We start from the raw sequence: 19,221 nt of genomic DNA on the forward strand, positions 1-19,221 counted from the left end.
ACCTGTGGTGACCCGGAGCTGCAGAACAGCCATCCTCTTGTCACTGTTCTTGATCCTTGATCCGGCTCATCTACCCTCGTGACTTCATATTTATATGAGCCCTGACCTTTTTCTGTTTTCTAGACCCATAACTTATCTTTAGGACATCTCTTGAATTTCCTGCTCTCAGAGAAGTTTATTTATTGATGTGTTCATTCATCCAGCAGGCACGTATGCACACCTACCAGTTGGCTCCGCGGACGGGCTAGTTAGGGAGTTAGACAAAATAGCCGTGTCAGTTAGGATGCTTCTTATTGCTGGTGACAGACGTCCTGATTCAAACTGCCTTAAGCGAAAGTGGAATGTCCTCCTCCCATACCTGCCAAGTCTAGCGGCAGATCTGGTTTCCTTCAGGCACAGCTGGATTCGCGGATCTTAAATGCTACCTTTGGGACCTGGCCTGTCTTCATCTCTCAGCTCTGTTCTGCCCTGTGACGCCTTCATTCTCCAGCTCTCCACGTGGTGGCAAGGTAGAAATTAGCGGTGCCAGGCCCACACCCTTCTAGGTTCCAGCACAGCAGAAAGGGCGCCACTCTCTCAGCGGCCCCAACAACTGTCCCACTACTTCTGGTCTCTCCCTGGCTTATGGGCTCTTCCCTGAGGAAGTGCCTTTGGCCGAGGAAATTCAATGCCTTCACTGATCAGACTGCAGTCATATGTGCTTTCCTTGTCGTTGGGTGTGGAGTCAACTCTGTACAGGCACTGAGGTTGAGAGCAGGGGATACAGTGAGTGGTTCCCCTGAAGAAAAGACAATGGGTACGAAATAGCAAAAAAAAAAAAAAAAAAAAATGCTCTGTTGCAGCCATTGTGTTCATGACACATGTGCATGATAGAGCTACACGCAGGCTCGAGTCTGGCAGAGGGAGCATTTGCCTTCCTCTCTGACGGGCAGAGAGTTCCCGCCTCCCTCACCCCTCGGTCCTTCTTTTCCTTCCTTCCTTTCCGCAGAATTTAGCGAGTTGTCCTAGAGCATAGGTTGTCCTAGGAGTGGGCCCTGCTCCTAAGGGCCACCCAAAACAGCAGGGACGAGGCCGTAGGAGCGATGCACCACCCACGTTTACTGGGGATTTGTATTTTAAGAAATAGAAATACGAAGAGTATTTCCGTGCTTTTTATAACATTGAAAAGATAACTTTAAGCATTACAGTGTTTAAAACCTTCTCTAGCCAGGCCGTCTCCATAAATTTCTGTTTTGTTTAGTGTTCAGAATAAGTCTGCCTGGTATGCTTCATTAAATAACGGAAACTCCATAATCCACAATTTTTAAATTTTTGACTAGGCTGCTGTAAAACTCAGCGTTAAAACCTGTGCTTAATTAAAAGACAAAGTAATCTGAAGGGAAACTTTTCCTTAGTCTGAGTTTCCCTTCAGATTACTTTGCTTTAAAAAAACAAAACAAACAAACAAAAAAACTTGATTGAAGGTTTGGTGATTTTAGTGTACCTGGGGCTTTTGTAATAAGATGCTTCTTGTAGTAAGATATTTCATTTTCACTTCGGCCCAACCATCTTGGCTTCTGATGCAGCATCTCCTACCCTCGCCCAGTCCTTTCCCCTCCTGCATCCAGACCCGCTCTCAGTGTATTCACAGCTTGTGTATCGTGGGTCGACCCGACACTGAAAGGAACACGTGTAGATACGCACATTTTTTTAAAAAGGCAACAAACGTGAAAATGTTTGTTGTGACATTCCAGATCCAACATGCAACCTTTACATTATTTTTTGGCTGTAGGTTTTATTTCGTTCTGTCCTGTGGGGGGAGGGGGGGGGGATTGAGAAAAGCAGGACAAATAATGCAAGGATTCTGGAATAGGTTAACGCAGTGGCTCTCGGCTGGAGAGTTGGCGATGCCTGGAGACATTCTTGAGCGTCTTGGCGACTGGAGTCTGGTGGGTGGAGGCCACGGATGCTGCTAAACAGCCTACGATGCGCAGGACTGGCCCCGCAAGGAAAAAGAATCCAGTCCAGAAGGTCCATAGTGCCGCTATTGAGAACCCTCGCATGAATAGGATTTTTAGAATTCTAAACCCTGAAAGGATTCAGAACAGTCTTGCAACTTAGGCTTCAGAGCACACTAGAAACAAAGGCGCCTCAGGGAAACGTAGACTCCTGGAGGCAGCAGGGAAGGCCATCAGGACCCGTGTCTTGGCTTCGCCCGTTCAGGAACTGAGTCGCATGGGGAAAAGTGACCGGACGCAGCAGAAGGCCACTCCTCAGCGTGTGAGCAGGCAGCCTGCCCCATTCCCCGCACCTCCGTTTCCTCCTCTGCAGAAACTTGCCTCCCACGCTTGGTCCGGGGACTGACGAAAACAGCGCGTGTGCCCTGTTTCGTGCCATAGCTGGGTAGCTGGCCACGGTGTGTTGTCACTAAACAGTGGTGGCGAGGACCGAGGTGGTCATGGAGGTCGCTGCTGTGGTCCCGGGCCTCAGAGCCAGTTCACAGCTTGTTCAGCCCTGCTCCCCTGCCTCCCTGTCCCATTCTCTTCCTTTTACGCTTCCTCGAGGGTCTGTGAAGACAGGGTGTAAGGGGCAGCTCAGTAGGGATTAAAGAGCACTGGCCTGGAGAGCAGCTCAGGAGCCCGCAATTGAGGAGAAAGTCTAAACAAAATTTCTTCATGCAAGACAGGCAGGGGCTTAAATTGTAGGTAGGAGCTAAGGAAGACTAAAAAGGATTGGTTTCTGCCTGAAACAGGCCCCCCTCTCTGATCCCAAAGCCCTGTGAATGGTGCTCCAGGTGGTCCCGCCTCCAGCAAGGGCAGAGCTTAGATCACATAACCTTCATCAGACCCTTGGATCCCTCCCCAGTCCGGTGGCCCCAGCACGCATGTGCCAGGCAGGGTCCCTGACATGCTCAGTATTTCTGGGGACACTTTCCGCTCTAAGATTCTCTGATGTCTGATAAGCTTTGTGGACCTGATGCTGGAGCCATCACGTGACATTTTAACTAATGCCTGGTAGGCATGTGTGGACAACCACAGGTCTCCTGTTTTATGATTTGTGGAAGAAAAATGGCTTTATTGGGTTTTACTCACTCAGTCGATGTGAGCATATGATTGAGATGTTGTGCAAAACACTTTTTCTCTCTGAAAATAATAATAAACTATCTTAGCAAAAATTCTGTGAAATAGGTTTCCTCTCATTTTCTTAAAAGACATATAGAAATGTGTGTGTCTACCTGTATGTACAGACACACGGTTTTTGGCCATTCCTAAAGCTTGTGGAAGTTTCCAGGGCAGGCATCAAACCTGCACCATAGCAGTGACGTGAGCCACAGCAGTGCCAACACCGGGTTCTTAACCTCTAGGCCACCAGGGAACTCCAAATTTTAGTTTCTCGTGCAAATCAAAACTACAAAGAGGTACCACCTCACACTGGTCAGAATTGCTACCATTAAAAAGTCTACAAATAGCAAATGCTGGAGAGGGTGCAGAGAAAAGGAAACCCTCTTACACTGTTGGTGGGAGTGTAATTGGTGCAACCACTATGGAAAGCAGCATGAAGGGTCCTCAAAAAACGAATAAGTCTTGCCATATGATCTATCAGTCCAACTCCTGGGCATGTATCTAGAGAAAAGTCTAATTTGAAAAGATACATGCACCCCCATGTTCATAGCAGCACTCTTCACAATAGCCAAGGCATGGAAACAACCTAAATGTCCATGGATGGTTGAATGGATAAAGAAGACGTGGCACATATATACAATGGAACACTATTTGGCCATAAAAAAGAATGAAATAATGCCATTTCCAGCAACATGGATGCAACTAGAGATTCTCATACTAAATGAAGTAAGTCAGAAAGAGAAAGACAAATGCTATATGATATCACTTATGTGTGAAATCTAAAGTAAGGCGCAAATGAACCTATCTACCAAATAGAAACAGACTCACAGATATAGAGAACAGACTTATGGTTGCCAAGGGGGAAGGACGAGGGAGTGGGATAGACTGGGGTTTGGGGTTAGTAGATGCAAACGATATATTTATATACAGAATGGATGAGCAACAAGGTGCTTCTGTATAGCATGGGAACTATATTCAATATCCAGTGATAAACCATAACAGAAAGGAATATTTAAAACGAATGTATATATAGGTATAACTGAATCACTTTGCTCTACAGCAGAAATTAATATTGTAAATCAACTATACTTCAATTTTTAAAGAGTGCTCAATAAGAAAAAAGTTTTTATTTCTCTTGTTATGTTCACCACCTAAATTGTTGTTAACCAGGGGCTTTCTATAAAAATTAGCAGAATTCAGGAGTTCCCGTCGTGGCGCAGTGGTTAACGAATCCGACTAGGAACCATGAGGTTGCGGGTTCGATCCCTGCCCTTGCTCAGTGGGTTCACGATCCGGCGTTGCCGTGAGCTGTGGTGTAGGTTGCAGACACGGCTCGGATCTCACGTTGCTGTGGCTCTGGTGTAGGCCGGTGGCTACAGCTCTGATTGGACCCCTAGCCTGGGAACCTCCATATGCCGCGGGAGCGGCCCAAAAAATAGCAACAACAACAACAACAAAAAAAGACAAAAGACAAAAAAAAATTAGCAGAATTCAAAAGCATTAACTCTCTGGATTATAACCACGGACTAAATTCTCTTGAGGGAAAACCTCATTCACTTAGTAGCTGTCTCTCGAATATCCTGTTTGTTGACTTGCACTCGTAAGGTGATTCTACCTCCCACAAAAGTATTCTGCAGAATTAGTCATTTAGAGATATTTCTCCTACATTTTACGTGTCTGTTCTCCACCCATTATGAAGATTACCCTTAAAAATCCACGGGAACAAGTTGGTACATGAGAAAACAGTAAATCACAGCTGATTTGATCCGTTTTCCGTGCATTTGTGTGACATTCAAGATCCACGACACAGTTGGAGTGGAGCCACACACACCCAGCCCATGGGTGCAGGCTGAGCACCGGGCACCGTTCTCCCACCTGCCGCGGCCCAGGGCAGGCCACCCAGGAGCAGACGAGGGCAGTGCCGTGCCCTGGGCCACACAGTTGGTCTGCAGGAGAGCCCACTGCCCCGCCCCGCCTGGCTCCTCAGGGCACGAGCTTGCTACGGGCTGCATCTTGACAAGGAGCCATTCAAGACTTAGAATAATAACAAATCCCTTCCAAGATTCGACTGTTTTTCATTTTAAACGCCTTAGTTGGTCTTCTGTGTTTTTATTTGACCTTCAACTTTTTGTTCCCCCAAGGTGTTGTGTAACGGGCCAGGAACATGTGTTCCTATCTGTATATCTGCCCTTCTCCTCGGGATACTAGGAATAAAGAAAGTGATCATTGTCTACGTGGAAAGCATCTGCCGAGTGGAGCATTTATCCCTCTCCGGAAAGATTCTGTTCCACCTCTCCGATTACTTCATTGTCCAGTGGCCGGCCCTTAAGAAGAAATATCCCAAATCTGTGTACCTCGGGCGAATTGTTTGACGAATGACAAGGTACTTCTTTAGAGTTTTGTCATCGACAGCATTGTTGAGAAACAGGGAACCCAAAAACTACGTGTTTATCGTCAAAGGTTTTGAAAATCCTGAGAAGAGTGGCCAAGAGTTAAAAACTCGGGTGAATAATCCCGTGAGGGAACTGAGCTGGTTCTTGTAAAACAAACATGAATAAACCGCTTGAGTATGCCCCTGGGCTCTGAATCACTACCTGCAAGTTATCTTCTGACTTGTTTTAATCATATTTTTTTCTAATATTCTAAATATAGAGTTTTTAGATTAGCCGCATTTCCTGTTCTACAGCTTTTTTTTTTTTTTTCTTTACGTTATTCTGCATTGTAGAAAGAAAAAGAAAGCTATTTCTTAGTTTTTGTTCAGACACAGGAGGCTTTATTTCCTGTATGGAGGCAGAGAAATCCCTCGTGAACCCTTTCAGGCTAAAGGAAGCAGTTACATTAAATTGGCTTCATGACAATTTGCACTCCACGGGCTTCCAGAACTGAACACATAAACCAGTATCTTTTTTTGTTCTTTAGTGTTGCTTTCTGAGTCGTTCGCCTCAATCCAGAATATCTTTTAAAATCTTTTGTTCGTTAAATTATAAGATGGCCACTGTCATAGACATAAAAACATGACTTCTGTTTATTAGGGCCAAACTCTCAAAACCTTTTTTTTTTAAATGTTATAGTAAATTCACAGCATGGTAGCTTTAGTTGTCTGCAGCATTGCAAGATAGGTAGGCTCAGAGAGTAATGTAATATATATGTAACATTACCTAAGTGCTTATTGTTTGCTGGCTATTCTAAGTACTTTCAAATATTAATTCATGTAGCTATGATAACTCAGTGAGGGGGGGACTGTTATGACCCCCACTTTCTAAGATCACATGACTAGTAAGTGCCCAAGCCAGGGGTTGAGCCCCAGCTGCCCGGCCTGACAGCAGAGCTGGTTTCATGGGCTTGTGACCTAATGCGGCCACACAGGGACCCATAGTTAGGAGGGGCCCGTGCTTGGTTTGATAGACTACTCTCTCTCTCTTGAATTTCTTACCATATTTTGAACAAGGGGCTCACATGTGTTTTGCACTGGATCTTTCAGATGATTTAGCCCGTCGGGCTTGAGAACCTGAGCTCCTAAAGAGCCATGTCCACTGCAACAGGCGTCTAACCCCTAATGCAGGGCCGGCCCACCGGCAGCTCTGCACTAAACAGGAATTCCATTCCCTCCGTGCTGCTTTAACCAGGCAGCAAACAATGAGAAGGCGGCTCGTGGTATTTAAGTTGCTTGTTTTTTCTTTTTAAGTCTTTCTTATGAGTATGATATAAATCTGATAAAGAAAGGGTTAGAAATGAACAAAGAAAGTGACTTTGGGTGAAAAGAGGCGTGGCCACCCAAGATGACGTCAAATCAGAATGCTGAGGCTGCCTCAGCCTTTCTCAATCTCCTCCTCTGAATAAAGTAGGCACATCTGTCATCAGGACGTTTTTTCCCAGGTTTTTGGCAGGAGGAACACGTGGCAGCAGACGCTCGAGAAAGAGTGAGAGCACTTGGCTGTGGGTAGCCAGGCCCTGGTTCATCGCCCTGGGACTTTGATTTCAAATCTGTCACCTGACGTAAAGGTCTGAGACGAAGGAAGGGGCAGAGATGAAGGAAGCCTCTACTTGTCTAGGGACAGTGATTTTTTTTAGGGGCAGCAGCCCATCTTTAAGTTTGTCTCTGTCTCTGTTCCCACATGGCACTCTGCGCGTCCTTGGTGAGTGAGATGGGACTAGTTAATGCCTGTCTGTGCTTCAGGGCAGCTGCCCCCGGGGCCCCCACAGCTCAGCCTGCTGCGTGGGCTCCTCTCGGGCCAGAGCTTAGGATGCTTAGGCCACGCAGAACTGGAGAAAAGAGGCCATGATTTTTTCCAGAAACACATGCCCCAGACATTTTGCAGAGCCTTGACTTAGACAGTGGTTAGCCTGGAATGTCAGAGAAAGAATCTGTGTGTGTTCTATCGCTGAAAGTTCAGAAATATCTTCCTGGGTTGGACTGCTGTGCACACACTCAGAGCCAGATGGAGGCACATGTTATCATGGCTTCTTGCTTGGTTCCAGATTATTTGGTAAATAAACACACGCTCCGCTGTGTCTTCTTGTTATGGCTACTTCAAGTCCAAGAGGTCACCCTGGCAAAAGGGGCTGGTTTGAGACGATAGAAGGGCCAGCTGCCCCGCTGTGCATTTCTGTGGCACGAAGAACTGTGGTGCTCAGCAAATGAACCTGTCTACAGAACAGAAGCAGCTCACAGACATGGAGAACAGACTTGTGGTTGCCCAGGGGGAGCGGGGAAGGGAGAGGGAGGGATGGGGCGTTGGGGTTGGTAGATGCAAACTATGACATTTCGACTGGCTAAGCCATGAGGTCCTCTGTATAGCACAGGGAACTATATCCAACCTCTTGTGATAGAACACGATGGAAGATAACATGAGAAAAGAATGTGTATCTCTGCGTGACCGGGTCACTTTGCTGTACAGCAGAAATGGACAGAACATTGCAAATCAACCATACTTTTAAAAAAAATAAAAATGGAAAGAAAGTGTTCTGATTTCAGCTCCTGCTGAAGAAGGTCAGGAGCTAGCTTGTCCTTTCTAATGTCGCTTGAAGCACCCTGGAGTGCACCTTTTACTGCAAGAGACTTGGTGAAAAATGAGTCAGTCGCACCAGTCTTAAAACGAGAGGCAGGGAGATCACGCACCCCGCCCACACCGACTTCCCCGGGAGATTTTTATCGGCAGTCCGGCTGTCCTAAGGGTTTGAGCCGCTTGCCAGGTCAGAGCCTCACTGTTTCAGAGAGGACATCCCTAAGTCATCACAGGAAGCCCTCGCCTGGAATGAAGAGCGCTATGAAACCACAACAACAAGAGGAATGTCAGGCAGTCTTAGACGGAAGAGCGAGAAGTCCTGGCTTGAAGGGCGGTGGCCTGAGCTTCCCCTTATAAAAGCAGCTTGAAACACTCTGTTCACTTGGCTTTACCATGTCAGGTTAACGTGGGGAAATGCAGCCCCTCGTGCTGAGTCGGTGCTTCGTATGGTCTGCAAAGCCCCGTCTTGCCCAAAGGAGTTTGATAGCGAGAGGAAGCATCTTTTGTCCGCAGTCCTGTCCTCGAGAGTGTTACAGGTCACCCTCCGTCCGGCTCAGTGTTTGGGGCCTTGCGGAGTGTCTGCACCCAGACCTCCTCGTCCGCCCTGAGCTTTTGCCTCTCTAAGGCCCAGCACCCCAGCATTCTAAGTCCAGGTGTCTCCAGCTGTGCTCTGACTGCCACTCAAGGTGAAACTTGGAGTTGTCACAGCTCTTTCTCTTCCCTCCAGAGTCCTTACGTGATGCTAGGCTCTGTCCTGTCTCTCAAACAACACACTGTGGAATAATTTTTGTTTTTGACTTTTTCCTTACTCCCCATGTAATTGCCTTTTAAAAAAAAAAAAAAATCCCCAGCATTTTCCCCTTGTCTCTTCATCCTCTGCTATTCTCGTCATCTGATTTCACCCCTTGGTTCTGCCTTTGAACTAGTTCATATCCAGCCGTTTTAGTCCCACAGTCACCACTAAGCTAACTCTTCAACAGAAATTCCTAGTTTTCTTCGCACATTTTTGGAGGACCTGAGGCATAGGGAGATGAAGTAGCTTATCCAAGACTTCACAACTAGAAAGTAGAGCTGGGATTTGAACCAAGGCACTCCACCTCCAGCCACACTTACCAACAACTACATTAGATTTAAAAGAAAAAAGTGCTGGAAGGGAAATTAACCAGGTGCTGTGATGGGAATACAGGCTGGGTGCTCTAGATAGGGAGCAGGAAAGGCCTTGCTGAGAAAGGGACAGCAGAGCTGAGGTCTGAGCAGAGTGTCTGGATTATTTATCCTCTGCCCACTGCCCCTCACAGCTTACTTCTCACCCCTCCCATGAGCCCTCCCCTGTCGTCTCATAGCCAGGTTTCAGCAGCTTCTTCTCTACCCACTTCTGTATCCTAGCCACCCACACCTAAGGTAGCACGGGTTACATCATCTTATTGCAATACCTTGTACTTAGAAGCACCTGTAAAGGGAAGACAAGAATGGCTTTGCCAATTATTTCTTTATCGCTTTCTTCCTTCAGGGTCTATACCTCATACTACTTTTGTATTCTTGCTCCACTCTTCGCCAGACCTACCACAGCCCAGGACAGAATCTAGCCATTAAGTAAATTTAGAAATTCTTATACCTTTAGGTGTTGGCTAGGCCTACTTAGTTCCACTTCATCTGGAACAGTGGTTCTCAAACTTTTTGGTCTCAAGACCTCATCAAAGGAGTTCCCTTGTGACACAGTGGGTTCAGGACCCAGCTTGGGTCACAGCTTGGCTCAGACCCAAGAACTTCCACATGCCATGGGCATAGCCAATAAAAGAGAAAAGTCCTCATTAAAAATTATTGAGAGACCCCGATGAATTTTTGTTGATGGGAGCTGGGTTTGTCAACATTTACCACATTAGAAATTAAGCCAGACATTTTTAAAACCTAGGAATACACCAGGACACAGTCCATGAGCCATCAGAGTAGTGACATTGTCACACATCATGTAGCATCTAGAAAACAGTAAAACAAGAGGCTGAGATGGGAAGAGGCAGCATAACTTCTCAGTATGTCTTAATCACAGGACGGTTTTGACCTCATGGACCCCTGAAGAGGTCTCGAGGCCCCCAGAGGTCCTGGACCACATCTTGAGAACTGCTGATCATCCTGACGGTGCACCAGTGAGTTCATCTCCTCTCGCAGCCTCTAGGCAGTCAGTGCTCTGTACTCGTTTTCTACTGCTATGTAACAAGGTGCTGCAAACTTAGTGGCTTGAAATAACGCTTATCATCTCACAGCTCGGTGGGTTAGAAATCCACGCAGGGCTTAGCTGGCTCTCTCCTCAGGGTCTCGTGAGGCCGTCATCAAAGTGTCAGCCAGGTCCTGATCTGGAACTCTGCATCTTCCAAGCTGGTTCAGGTGCTTGTTGGCCAAGTTCAGTTCCTTGCAGTTGTAGGCTCACGGTGACCTGTTTCTTAAAGGCCGCCAGGAGAGTCTCTGCTGCCCCTTAACTCTTTCAAGGACTGACATGCGTGGGTAATCTCCCTTCTGATTAACTCGGAGTCAGCTGATTAGGCATCTTAATTACACCCTCAGAATCCCTTCTGCCATATTGATATAACATAATTGGGAGGGTGATAGCCATGGTATTCACAGGTCCCACTCCTACTTCAGGACAGGGGATTAAACACAGGCATTGCAGGGCAGAGTATTGGAGGCCAGGCTAAAATTCTGCCAACTACAGTCTGCCTGGTGTTTTTGGTTTTGTTTTGGAAAAACAAAAAAAATTTTTTCTAACTTTCCCTTAGACCATCTTTCATATCCACCTTTCAGTCCTGCATTCATATCCAAGTTCTCTAACTCTTTTTTCATTCATGTCTTCCAAACCTTCTCCTGTGTCTCATTTTGTTGACTTGTCAACTAGGCCCAATAGGGGCACCTGCTTTTGGAGTGGTTGTGATCTCCCAGCCAGAGGATACGTGTGCTGCCTTTAGCACAGAGCCCAACACAAAATAAGAACTCAGTGACCATGTATCTCCAGGCATCAAGAAGGGCTCCTTGGCGCGTAGTGGCCTCAAGGAAGGCTCTCCTTGGACAAAGCTCAGCAACCACTTCCCACCCTCTAGGATGGCCTTAGACAAAGCAGAAAATAACAAGTGTTGCCAAGAAGGTGGAGAAAATGAAACAGCAGACATCATTGGTGGGATTGAGGAGAATGGCTCAGCAGCTGAACCTCAAAGCAGTAACGTTACCATGTGACCCAGCAGTTCCCCGGCTAGATGTATACCTCGGAGAACTAAAATCACATTCACTCAAAAACCTGCCCGCAAACCTCAGGCCAGCAGTATCCATAACAGTCAACAGTGGAAACAACCCAGATATCCACCAGCTGGATGGATTAACCAAAGTGGAGTATCCATACATTGCTCAGTCACCAAAAGGTATGAACCACTAATTCATGACATGCTGCAGTTTGTGAATGCACCTTGAAAACACGCTAAGGGAAATAAGCCAGTCGCTAAAACCTGCATATCGTGTGATTCCATTTACGTGAAATGTCCAGAATAGGCAAATCCATTGAAAGCAGATTCACTGTTGTCAGGCGCTATGGGAGGGGGCAACGAGGGCCCCTTCGGGCGGGTATGGAATGCCTTTTGGATGAGATGAAAATGGTCTGGAATTAGTGGTGATGGTCGTATAACCTCTGAATAGACTAAAACCCACTCTGTCGTACCCTTTCAGTGGGCATACCTTATGGCATTTGAATTTATTTCTCAGTGAAAAAAAAAATACCATCAGTAGTGAAGGAATCTGTCCATATACATTTGCGGGAGTGTATATAGATGAAGGAAGACAAAAAAAAAAAAAAAAAAAAAAACGAAGCGCAGCAGCCAGGAAGCCACTCTGGGGAGTGTTTTTGTTCCTGTGGTTCCATCTCTGCCCACGGCCAGAGACTAAACAAAGCCTGAAGGTGCTGGGACAAAGCCCGGCTATTGGGAAGAGCTGAGTAAGGACTGCATGAAAGGAGCCAGTGAGGGCCCCCTGGAGGGGAAGAGGGCTTCGGGCTGCCTCCCCCTCAGCCCCCCAAAGGGCCTCACCCAGACGAGGGAGGGGAACCGTGCTTTCCAAAGTTGGCAGCCACATGCAGTGTGACCTGGCGGCCTCGTGGCGCAGAGGTGCAGTCTGGTCGCTCTCCCTTGGAGCAGGGAGGGTGGGAGGGGACTTCTGACTGTCTCCTGAGATGCTCACCCTCTGGACACCCCCTCTTGCCCCCTCAGGGATGTCCACAGAAGGCCCACAGAGGGCCAAGGGTTTGAACCTTCTCCATCCAGGTGCTAGAAATGTGAGGGGGGAGGCCCCGGGATGATGCCAGCCACTTGGGTCACCCCCAGGCTTTCTCGTCTCCCTGCTGAGCCGCAAACCCCACGGAGCAGAGAAGAGCCTCCGGCAAACCTCCCTCCTGTGCCCTGCGAATTTCCACGCCACAGAGCCTGTGACAGGGATTAAATGGTTGGTGTTTTCTGCCACTAAGTCGTGAGGGAATCTGTATCAAAGCAATAGGTGATGCGAACAACACCCTTTCAGGAGGAGCCAGTCCCTCCGAAGTGTGATTATTTTTGGCTAAATATTAGGAGAGGAAACAATTTCTCCCTCCAAGGCAGAGGGAAGAAAGCACATTTCGACACCGTGGATAGGAAAAGGCTTTTTTTTCCTCCTTGCTGTTTGGCCTGCATGTAGCAATGAAACAGAAACCAATGGCTTCCTTTAACTCTTTTAACCATATGCAGATGAATAAGCAAACGGCTGGACCTGATTCCTAATCTCTTTTCCTTTCCTGCATAACTGACGGCGTGTTTTATTGTTTTATTTTTTCCACTCTAATAAACTTTTAGCTTTTAAACAGAAGTCATGTGTCACATGTGTGACGATTAGCAGCAAGAATGTAGAAGAGGAGGTGGCTCCTGAGCACGATGCCTTAATTCATAGCCAAGCCCTTCAGCTGAAAAATAAGAACAGTGTTTCTGGCAGGGAAAGGTGACATCTTTTTTTCTGTCTGACCTGGAGTCCTTTCCCCCTACCCTTCCTCAGTCTTTTTAGGATTAATTGCTTAAAGTTTGCTGATTATCATGCCATTTGTAGCAACATGGATGGAACTAGAGCGTCTCATACTGAGTGAAGTACGTCAGAAAGAGAAAGACAAATACCATATGATATCACTTATATCTGGAATCTCATATGGCACAGATGAAGCTATCTGCAGGAAAGAAACAAACTCATGGGCTTGAAGAACAGACTCGTGGTTGCTGAGGGGGCGGAAGTGGGATGGACAGGGAGTTTGGGGTTAATAGATGCAAACTATTACATTTTGAATGGATAAGCCGTGAGGTCCTGTTGTGTAATAACACAGGGAATTATGTCCAGTGACTTGTGATGGGACCTGATGAAAGATAATCGGAGAAAAAGAATGTATGTATATATAACGGGGTCACTTGGCTGTACAGCAGAAATGGACAGAACATTGTAAATCAACTATAATAAAATTTTTTTTAAGAATTTTAATAAGAATTCATATTAATGTGTATTTTTTATTTGCCCTAGATGCATGCCCCGTGTCCTTACCCTTCACCCCCAACGGTCATTGGTTTTCAGACACAAAGGAGAATGTTCATTTCTAGTAGATTTGTTAAATCTAGTAGATTTGTTAAAATCTACTCAGTGCTCAAAGTGAGTCTGGACACTTGTGTTTTCACTGTCACTTTTGTTTCCAAATACAGTTATTGGATTCACTGGAATAAAACTAAGAACTTGGTTTTTAAAAATAAAATAAAATTTACTGATTAAAAAGAGAACTTTGTAAAGTTTTTGGTTGCGTTTCAGTAGCTGACATTCGGTAATCTTTCCGTGACTTTGAGCAGGGCCACTCTCCCCATGCCTGCAGAGTCCTGTGAACCCCCAGACCCCAAAGTATGCAAACTGAGACCAGCACAGACATCACAGGGAAGAGAAGGCGACGGCAGCAGGAGGGAGGGAGTCTGGAGGACAGTCTTTGCTCTGGAAAAAAAGGAAGAGACATTTCATTCTTCAAAGGAAAGGGAAGGAAAACAAGACTTTTATGGAAACACCATATACAGAGTTGGCAGAACTTCAACAAGGAATAAAAAGTATCCAAATGTTTCCTCGTTCAGTTCCAGCCTGGCAGCTAAATTAAAAGAGGCTCCATTTCCTTTTCTTTCCTTTTTTTTTTCTATGTTTTATGTTTAGGAAAATTTGTGGAAGAGTAGACATCAAACTGCTGACAGCAGAAACCTTTACAATGTCACACTAGATGACGGAAAGCAGAACATACAGTCAGGAGGAATTTTTTAATATATATATGTTATCATCTGTAATGTGATTTTTGATGGTTTTTGTGAAATAATCTTTTTTTTTTAATGGCCACATACATGATATGGAAGTTCACAGGCCAGGGATTGAATCTGAGCTGCAGCTGCGGCAATGCCGGATCCTTTAACCTGCTGCACAGGGCCGAGGATGGAACCCACGCTTCTGCAGCAACCCGAGCCTCTGCAGTCAGGTTCATAACCCGCTGTGCTACAGCGGGAACTCCTCAATAATTTTATAAGCATCACTCTTTATATCTAGATATTACTACAATAAATTTATATTTTCCTGTCACTTTTCCTTGATGCCAAGAAAGGTGGGGTTATTCATTTTGTGCTTGTCTTTCACATACCTTGAAAAATGTGAAAGAAATGACGTCTTACCAGCAAAAGGTTGTTTGTTTTTTGTTTCTGCATAAAAAGAGGCTCCGTTTTCAAGCTGATTTGCCCCAACCCTCATCATAGTCTTTTCCCTTTACTTTCAGGGGTATTTGAACATTTCCATGATTAAAAATTTGAAAAATATAAATCAAATGCTAAAAAGTCAAGGAACGTATTGATTATAGGGAAAGTGAAACAAATTATGTTTTAAAGTGAGAACAAGGAAGGAAATTTACAAATTACTTTTATTTTGTGTTTAACGCAGGAAAAGAAATTAAGTCAGTCTGCAGATCTGATTCCTGAACCTACAGAGGTTTTTCTGACTTAAAATATTCGGTCCTGGACCTTTCCCTACACTGCTGTCAAGTACAAAGTGTCCCCGTCTCCTTTATGCATGAGAGGACTGTGCTTCTCGTTGTTGGGTAAATATTTGAGGTTGTTCCCACATCAGCTCCTGGGCGCCGCCTCCCGCCGAAGGTGTCCCCTTTCTCCAAGGACACCCTCCCTGCCCTTGTCCAGAAACTGGCGATAACAAGTCACCTCTGTGGACTGAGTATTACAGGCGATGCTGCCCCGGGTCTGGTGCTGTGCGGAGCTGGTCAGGTGGATGCTAAGAGCCCTGGGCCAGGCTCCAGCTTTGCCACCGTGCGTGCCTTGAATCACGGCGAACGTAGTATTTATCTGCTTCCTCACCACGTTCGTAACAGGAAGCATTTGGACGAGGTCGTTTTTGAGATCCCTCCACACGACGGTCCTGCCACCACCACCGTCGTCACAGTCGCTTCCAGCATTTTTCACCCGCGCGTGACAGGCCAGCGTCTGCGCTAAGCACAGTCCACGCGGGGACTTATTTAATCCTCAGACCCAGGAGGCACAGGGAGGGTCCCGAAAAGCTGTCTTCCACCAGCTGAGTTGCTTTTCTCCCCCAGCACACCACGGGTGCCCACGGAGAATGTGGCAGGCAGCCATGGTGGCCAAGCCTCGTCCAGAAAAAATTACCATGGGAAGTTGATTCAATGGAAAACTATTTGATACAAGAGCGTGACAGTTAATCCCAGGATTTCACTTTTTGTTCTCAACTTCTGACCCACAGCTGCTAGACCATCCACGGAATATCAAGAAGGTACCTGGACTCGAGTTTAACCCTGTTCAACAAGGGTTTGGCCAATCAAATAAGTAGGTCTTTGTTGATTTCCTCTAAACTCTAAAACCAGGAAATTACTTCTATGTTAAGATTCCCCACCTTCCCTCCAAGGACATCCTGAGGCACTGAAATAAAACCTAGCCAAACACATGTCCACTCACTCTTCGTCATGGAACATCCAGTAAATTATAGGTAATTTGAAAAAGCAGATCTCTGAACAAAGCTAGAAAAATATTCTCAACAGTATTTTTAGAAGGCGTAATTTGACGTATTTCATCCCGAGGACTCAATTTAGTTATGTGTTGGATACTAACCACAAATACCTAACGTTAGTAATAATAACAGTGGCTAACAGAACTGAGTGTGCGTTATGGGCCAGGCACAATCCTTCATCTTTTACACATATTCTCTCCCCCATCCTCACAACCACCGCAGGAAGCAGCTAATGTCATGATCACGTGTTCACAGATGCGATATGGAGAAATCGATACGCTCAGAACTGAGGTTATACACAAAGGGGGTTATCAAGGTAAAATTTACAATAGAAAAAAATTGGAAACAATCTAAATTGGAAAATGTTTAGTAAATTATACTATGTCCAGAAAACGGACTGTGCCATCATTAAAAATCATATTCTTGAAGAATATTTAATGACATAGAAACATATTTACACTCTTATATTAAGTAAATTTGTAATTGATGCAAATAAGTGTATATTGCGAGCACAATTTGAAAATCGATGTAAAGCTATGCAAAATTTAAAAAGGGTTAAAAGCATTTAAAAGGCTTAAAATGGCTATCTCCGAATTAAGGAAGCGCTTAATAAATAGGTGTCTAATATGTACTGTTGTAGATGCAGCTTTCACATCTCACTTGAACCCCACAAAGACACTGAGAGGTAAGCAGTCTTGGCTCCTATTTTTCAGATGATGAAAATAAAGCTCAGAAAGGTTGTGACGTGTCCAAGGCGCCCCAGATGGTACGTGGTCAAGCCAGGGCCGAAATCTTCCAGACGCTCAATCTCAGTACAGCATCTGTGAGCGCAGGCACGGCGTACGGGCGGAGCCAGAAATAGGTTGCCCTGACTACATTCTAACTCCTTCAATAGGAAGTTGAAGAAGCATAGCAGCCGAGGAAGAGCGCCCCGTGCCAGATCATGGGAAGGCCATGAACTTGGAATTGGGAGATCTGAGTTCCGGTGTTGGCTCTGCCATTAATTAGGTCTGTGGGCAAATCCTTGGACCTTTCCGGGCCCCTATTGGTTCCTCTAGGTACAACACAAATGTAATCAAACATTCTGGGCCCAGAGAGTGTCTTGGAAGTCAGTGACTGCATTGCCACCTGCCAACACACCCCAAGTATGACTCCAAAGGCTTCGAATGGCAGTGGTGACTTGTCTGCTGAAGAGGAGCGGGAGGAGGCTCGCACCACACGTCACCCGAAAAACATCCTCATGCTTTCCTTTCAGCGCTTCTTTTTCCCCCCAAATTTCCCCTTCCTCCACCAGCTGCCCAAATTCTCTTTTGCTGTTTCCTTCTTCCTTTCAACACACACACTCACCCCTTTTTTTGCCTCTTCCTTTTTCAAGCCACGGTCTTCAAGATTTCTCCCTATTCCAAGTCTCCTTTGGTTCAACTAATATTTATTCTGTGCCTCCCACTCCCCAGGACTTTGGTGGGGCTGGAGGTTACAGCGACAGACTTCTCTCTCTGTCCCTGTTAGTGGGAGTAATCTAACCTGGCCTCAGCTTCTTACCTTTGCATCCAGCCAAAGGCAGCCGGTGAGGGAATAGGGAATATTTAATTACTAATCATTTTTTACTGTTAACAAAAAATAAGAGGTTAGGACTTCTTGCTCTCAAAAGACTCCCAGCTCTACTTTTTTTTTTTTTTAAGAATTCAGTGGTTCTATGAAATTCAATTCATAATAGTGTCTCCCTCAAAGACACCGATGATTATAACAAGCCTGTGTCAGGTACTCAGGGTGCCCCCTTACACTGATTACCTAACACTTGAGCCCTCGAAACCCATGAGCTGTCAGTACCTCTATTAGTCCCCTTTCCTTGATGAAGAAACTAAGGTTTAGCGACTTACCCGAAGTCACTTCGGTTGACTTGAAGTCAACTTCGGTGACTGAGCTGAAGTCAAACAGCCGCTGGACAGCAGCTCGAGGATTCAGACCCAGACGTGCCTGACTCAGATGCTGTGCCCGCCCCGCCATCTGCCCCCTTCTCGTCTTCTCTTAGCTAAAGTGTGACATTGGTGGAAATACTGACAAGTATTAGAATCTACTTTCCTGTGTCCATTTTTGCCATGTTTTCTGTCCTAGTCCATTCAAGCAGCTGTGAAAAAATACCGTAGCCTGGGTGGCTTATAAACAACATAAGTTTACTTCTCAAATTTCGGGGGTGCTGGGAAGTCCAAGGTTGAAGCGCCTGCAGATTTGGTGTCTGGCATGAACTACTTCTTGGTTCATAGATGGCTGGGTTCTGGGTATAACCTCACAAAATAGAAGGGCCAAGGGTGCTCTCTGAGATCTCTTTATAAGGGCACAAATCCCATTCATGGGGCTCCAGCCTCACGACCTAGTCACCTCTCAAAGGCCTTTCTTTGTTGGAAAAAGCTTTATTGAGGATGCTGGTTATGGAAGTAACTTGTCTGCCTCGCAACATGCTTTCAAGTCATGAGCTTAGTAAAGCCACTCCAAGCTCCTAATGTGGAGTCTCTTTTCTATTTCTCTTTGGTTTTCTCTTTATGTACCCCTGTTTCAATTTATTACTACTAGGGAGTTCCTGTAGTGGCACAGCAGAAACAAATCTGACCTAGTATCCATGAGGTTGCAGGTTCGATCCCTGGCCTCACTCAGTGGGTTAAGGATCTGGTATTTCCATGAGCTGTGGTGTAGGCTGCAGACAAAGCTTGGATCTGGCGTTGCTGTGGCTGAGGTGTAGGCCAGCAGCTACAGCTCTGATTTGACCCATAGCCTGGGAACCTTCATACACAGAGGGTGCAGCCCTAAAAAGTAATAAAAGTATTACTGCAACTTCTCATCTGTTGCAATTTTGTTAAGACAAAGTCTTCTTAGAAGACTGCCTTTCTCAGGAGATCAATGACAACCCCTGAAGGGATTCCTAGGGAACCAAGACAGGTTTTTATCTTGGTCCTAAAAACAATGGGGTAAGTGGCAACACGTCTTTGGTGGTGAGCTGCCAACACATTCTTCATATCAACCTCAGCTCCTGTGAT

General features: G+C 45.8%; 1 protein-coding gene across 48 annotated transcripts in view; it reads left to right on the top strand.

Moving 5' to 3' along the window:
* Positions 1-19,221, top strand: part of ALG14 (ALG14 UDP-N-acetylglucosaminyltransferase subunit) — a 154,964-nt gene that overhangs the window by 102,073 nt on the left and 33,670 nt on the right. For 5 of the 48 annotated variants that reach the window (XR_014844726.1, XR_014844747.1, XM_085023982.1 and 2 more), the window contains one exon: positions 5,243-8,051. The exons of 8 other annotated variants lie outside the window; for them this stretch is intronic. Coding sequence is in view for 7 of the 40 variants with exons in the window: in XM_001924706.6 (XP_001924741.1) it covers positions 5,243-5,473 (231 nt within the window). In the remaining 33 variants the exon portion in view is untranslated. Of the gene's footprint in view, positions 1-1,852; positions 4,291-4,586; positions 8,052-15,097; positions 16,819-16,902; positions 19,019-19,221 lie in introns of those variants that run through there. 35 more of the 48 variants (XR_014844728.1, XR_014844749.1, XR_002343590.2 and 32 more) reach the window with 22 other exon arrangements.

Source organism: Sus scrofa, chromosome 4 (assembly GCF_054392235.1).
Source record: "Sus scrofa isolate SSC_HxYL_T2T_F1_AM1 chromosome 4, Sscrofa_HxYL_maternal_Yorkshire_Landrace_v2.0, whole genome shotgun sequence".
Classification (NCBI taxonomy): Eukaryota; Metazoa; Chordata; class Mammalia; order Artiodactyla; family Suidae; genus Sus; species Sus scrofa.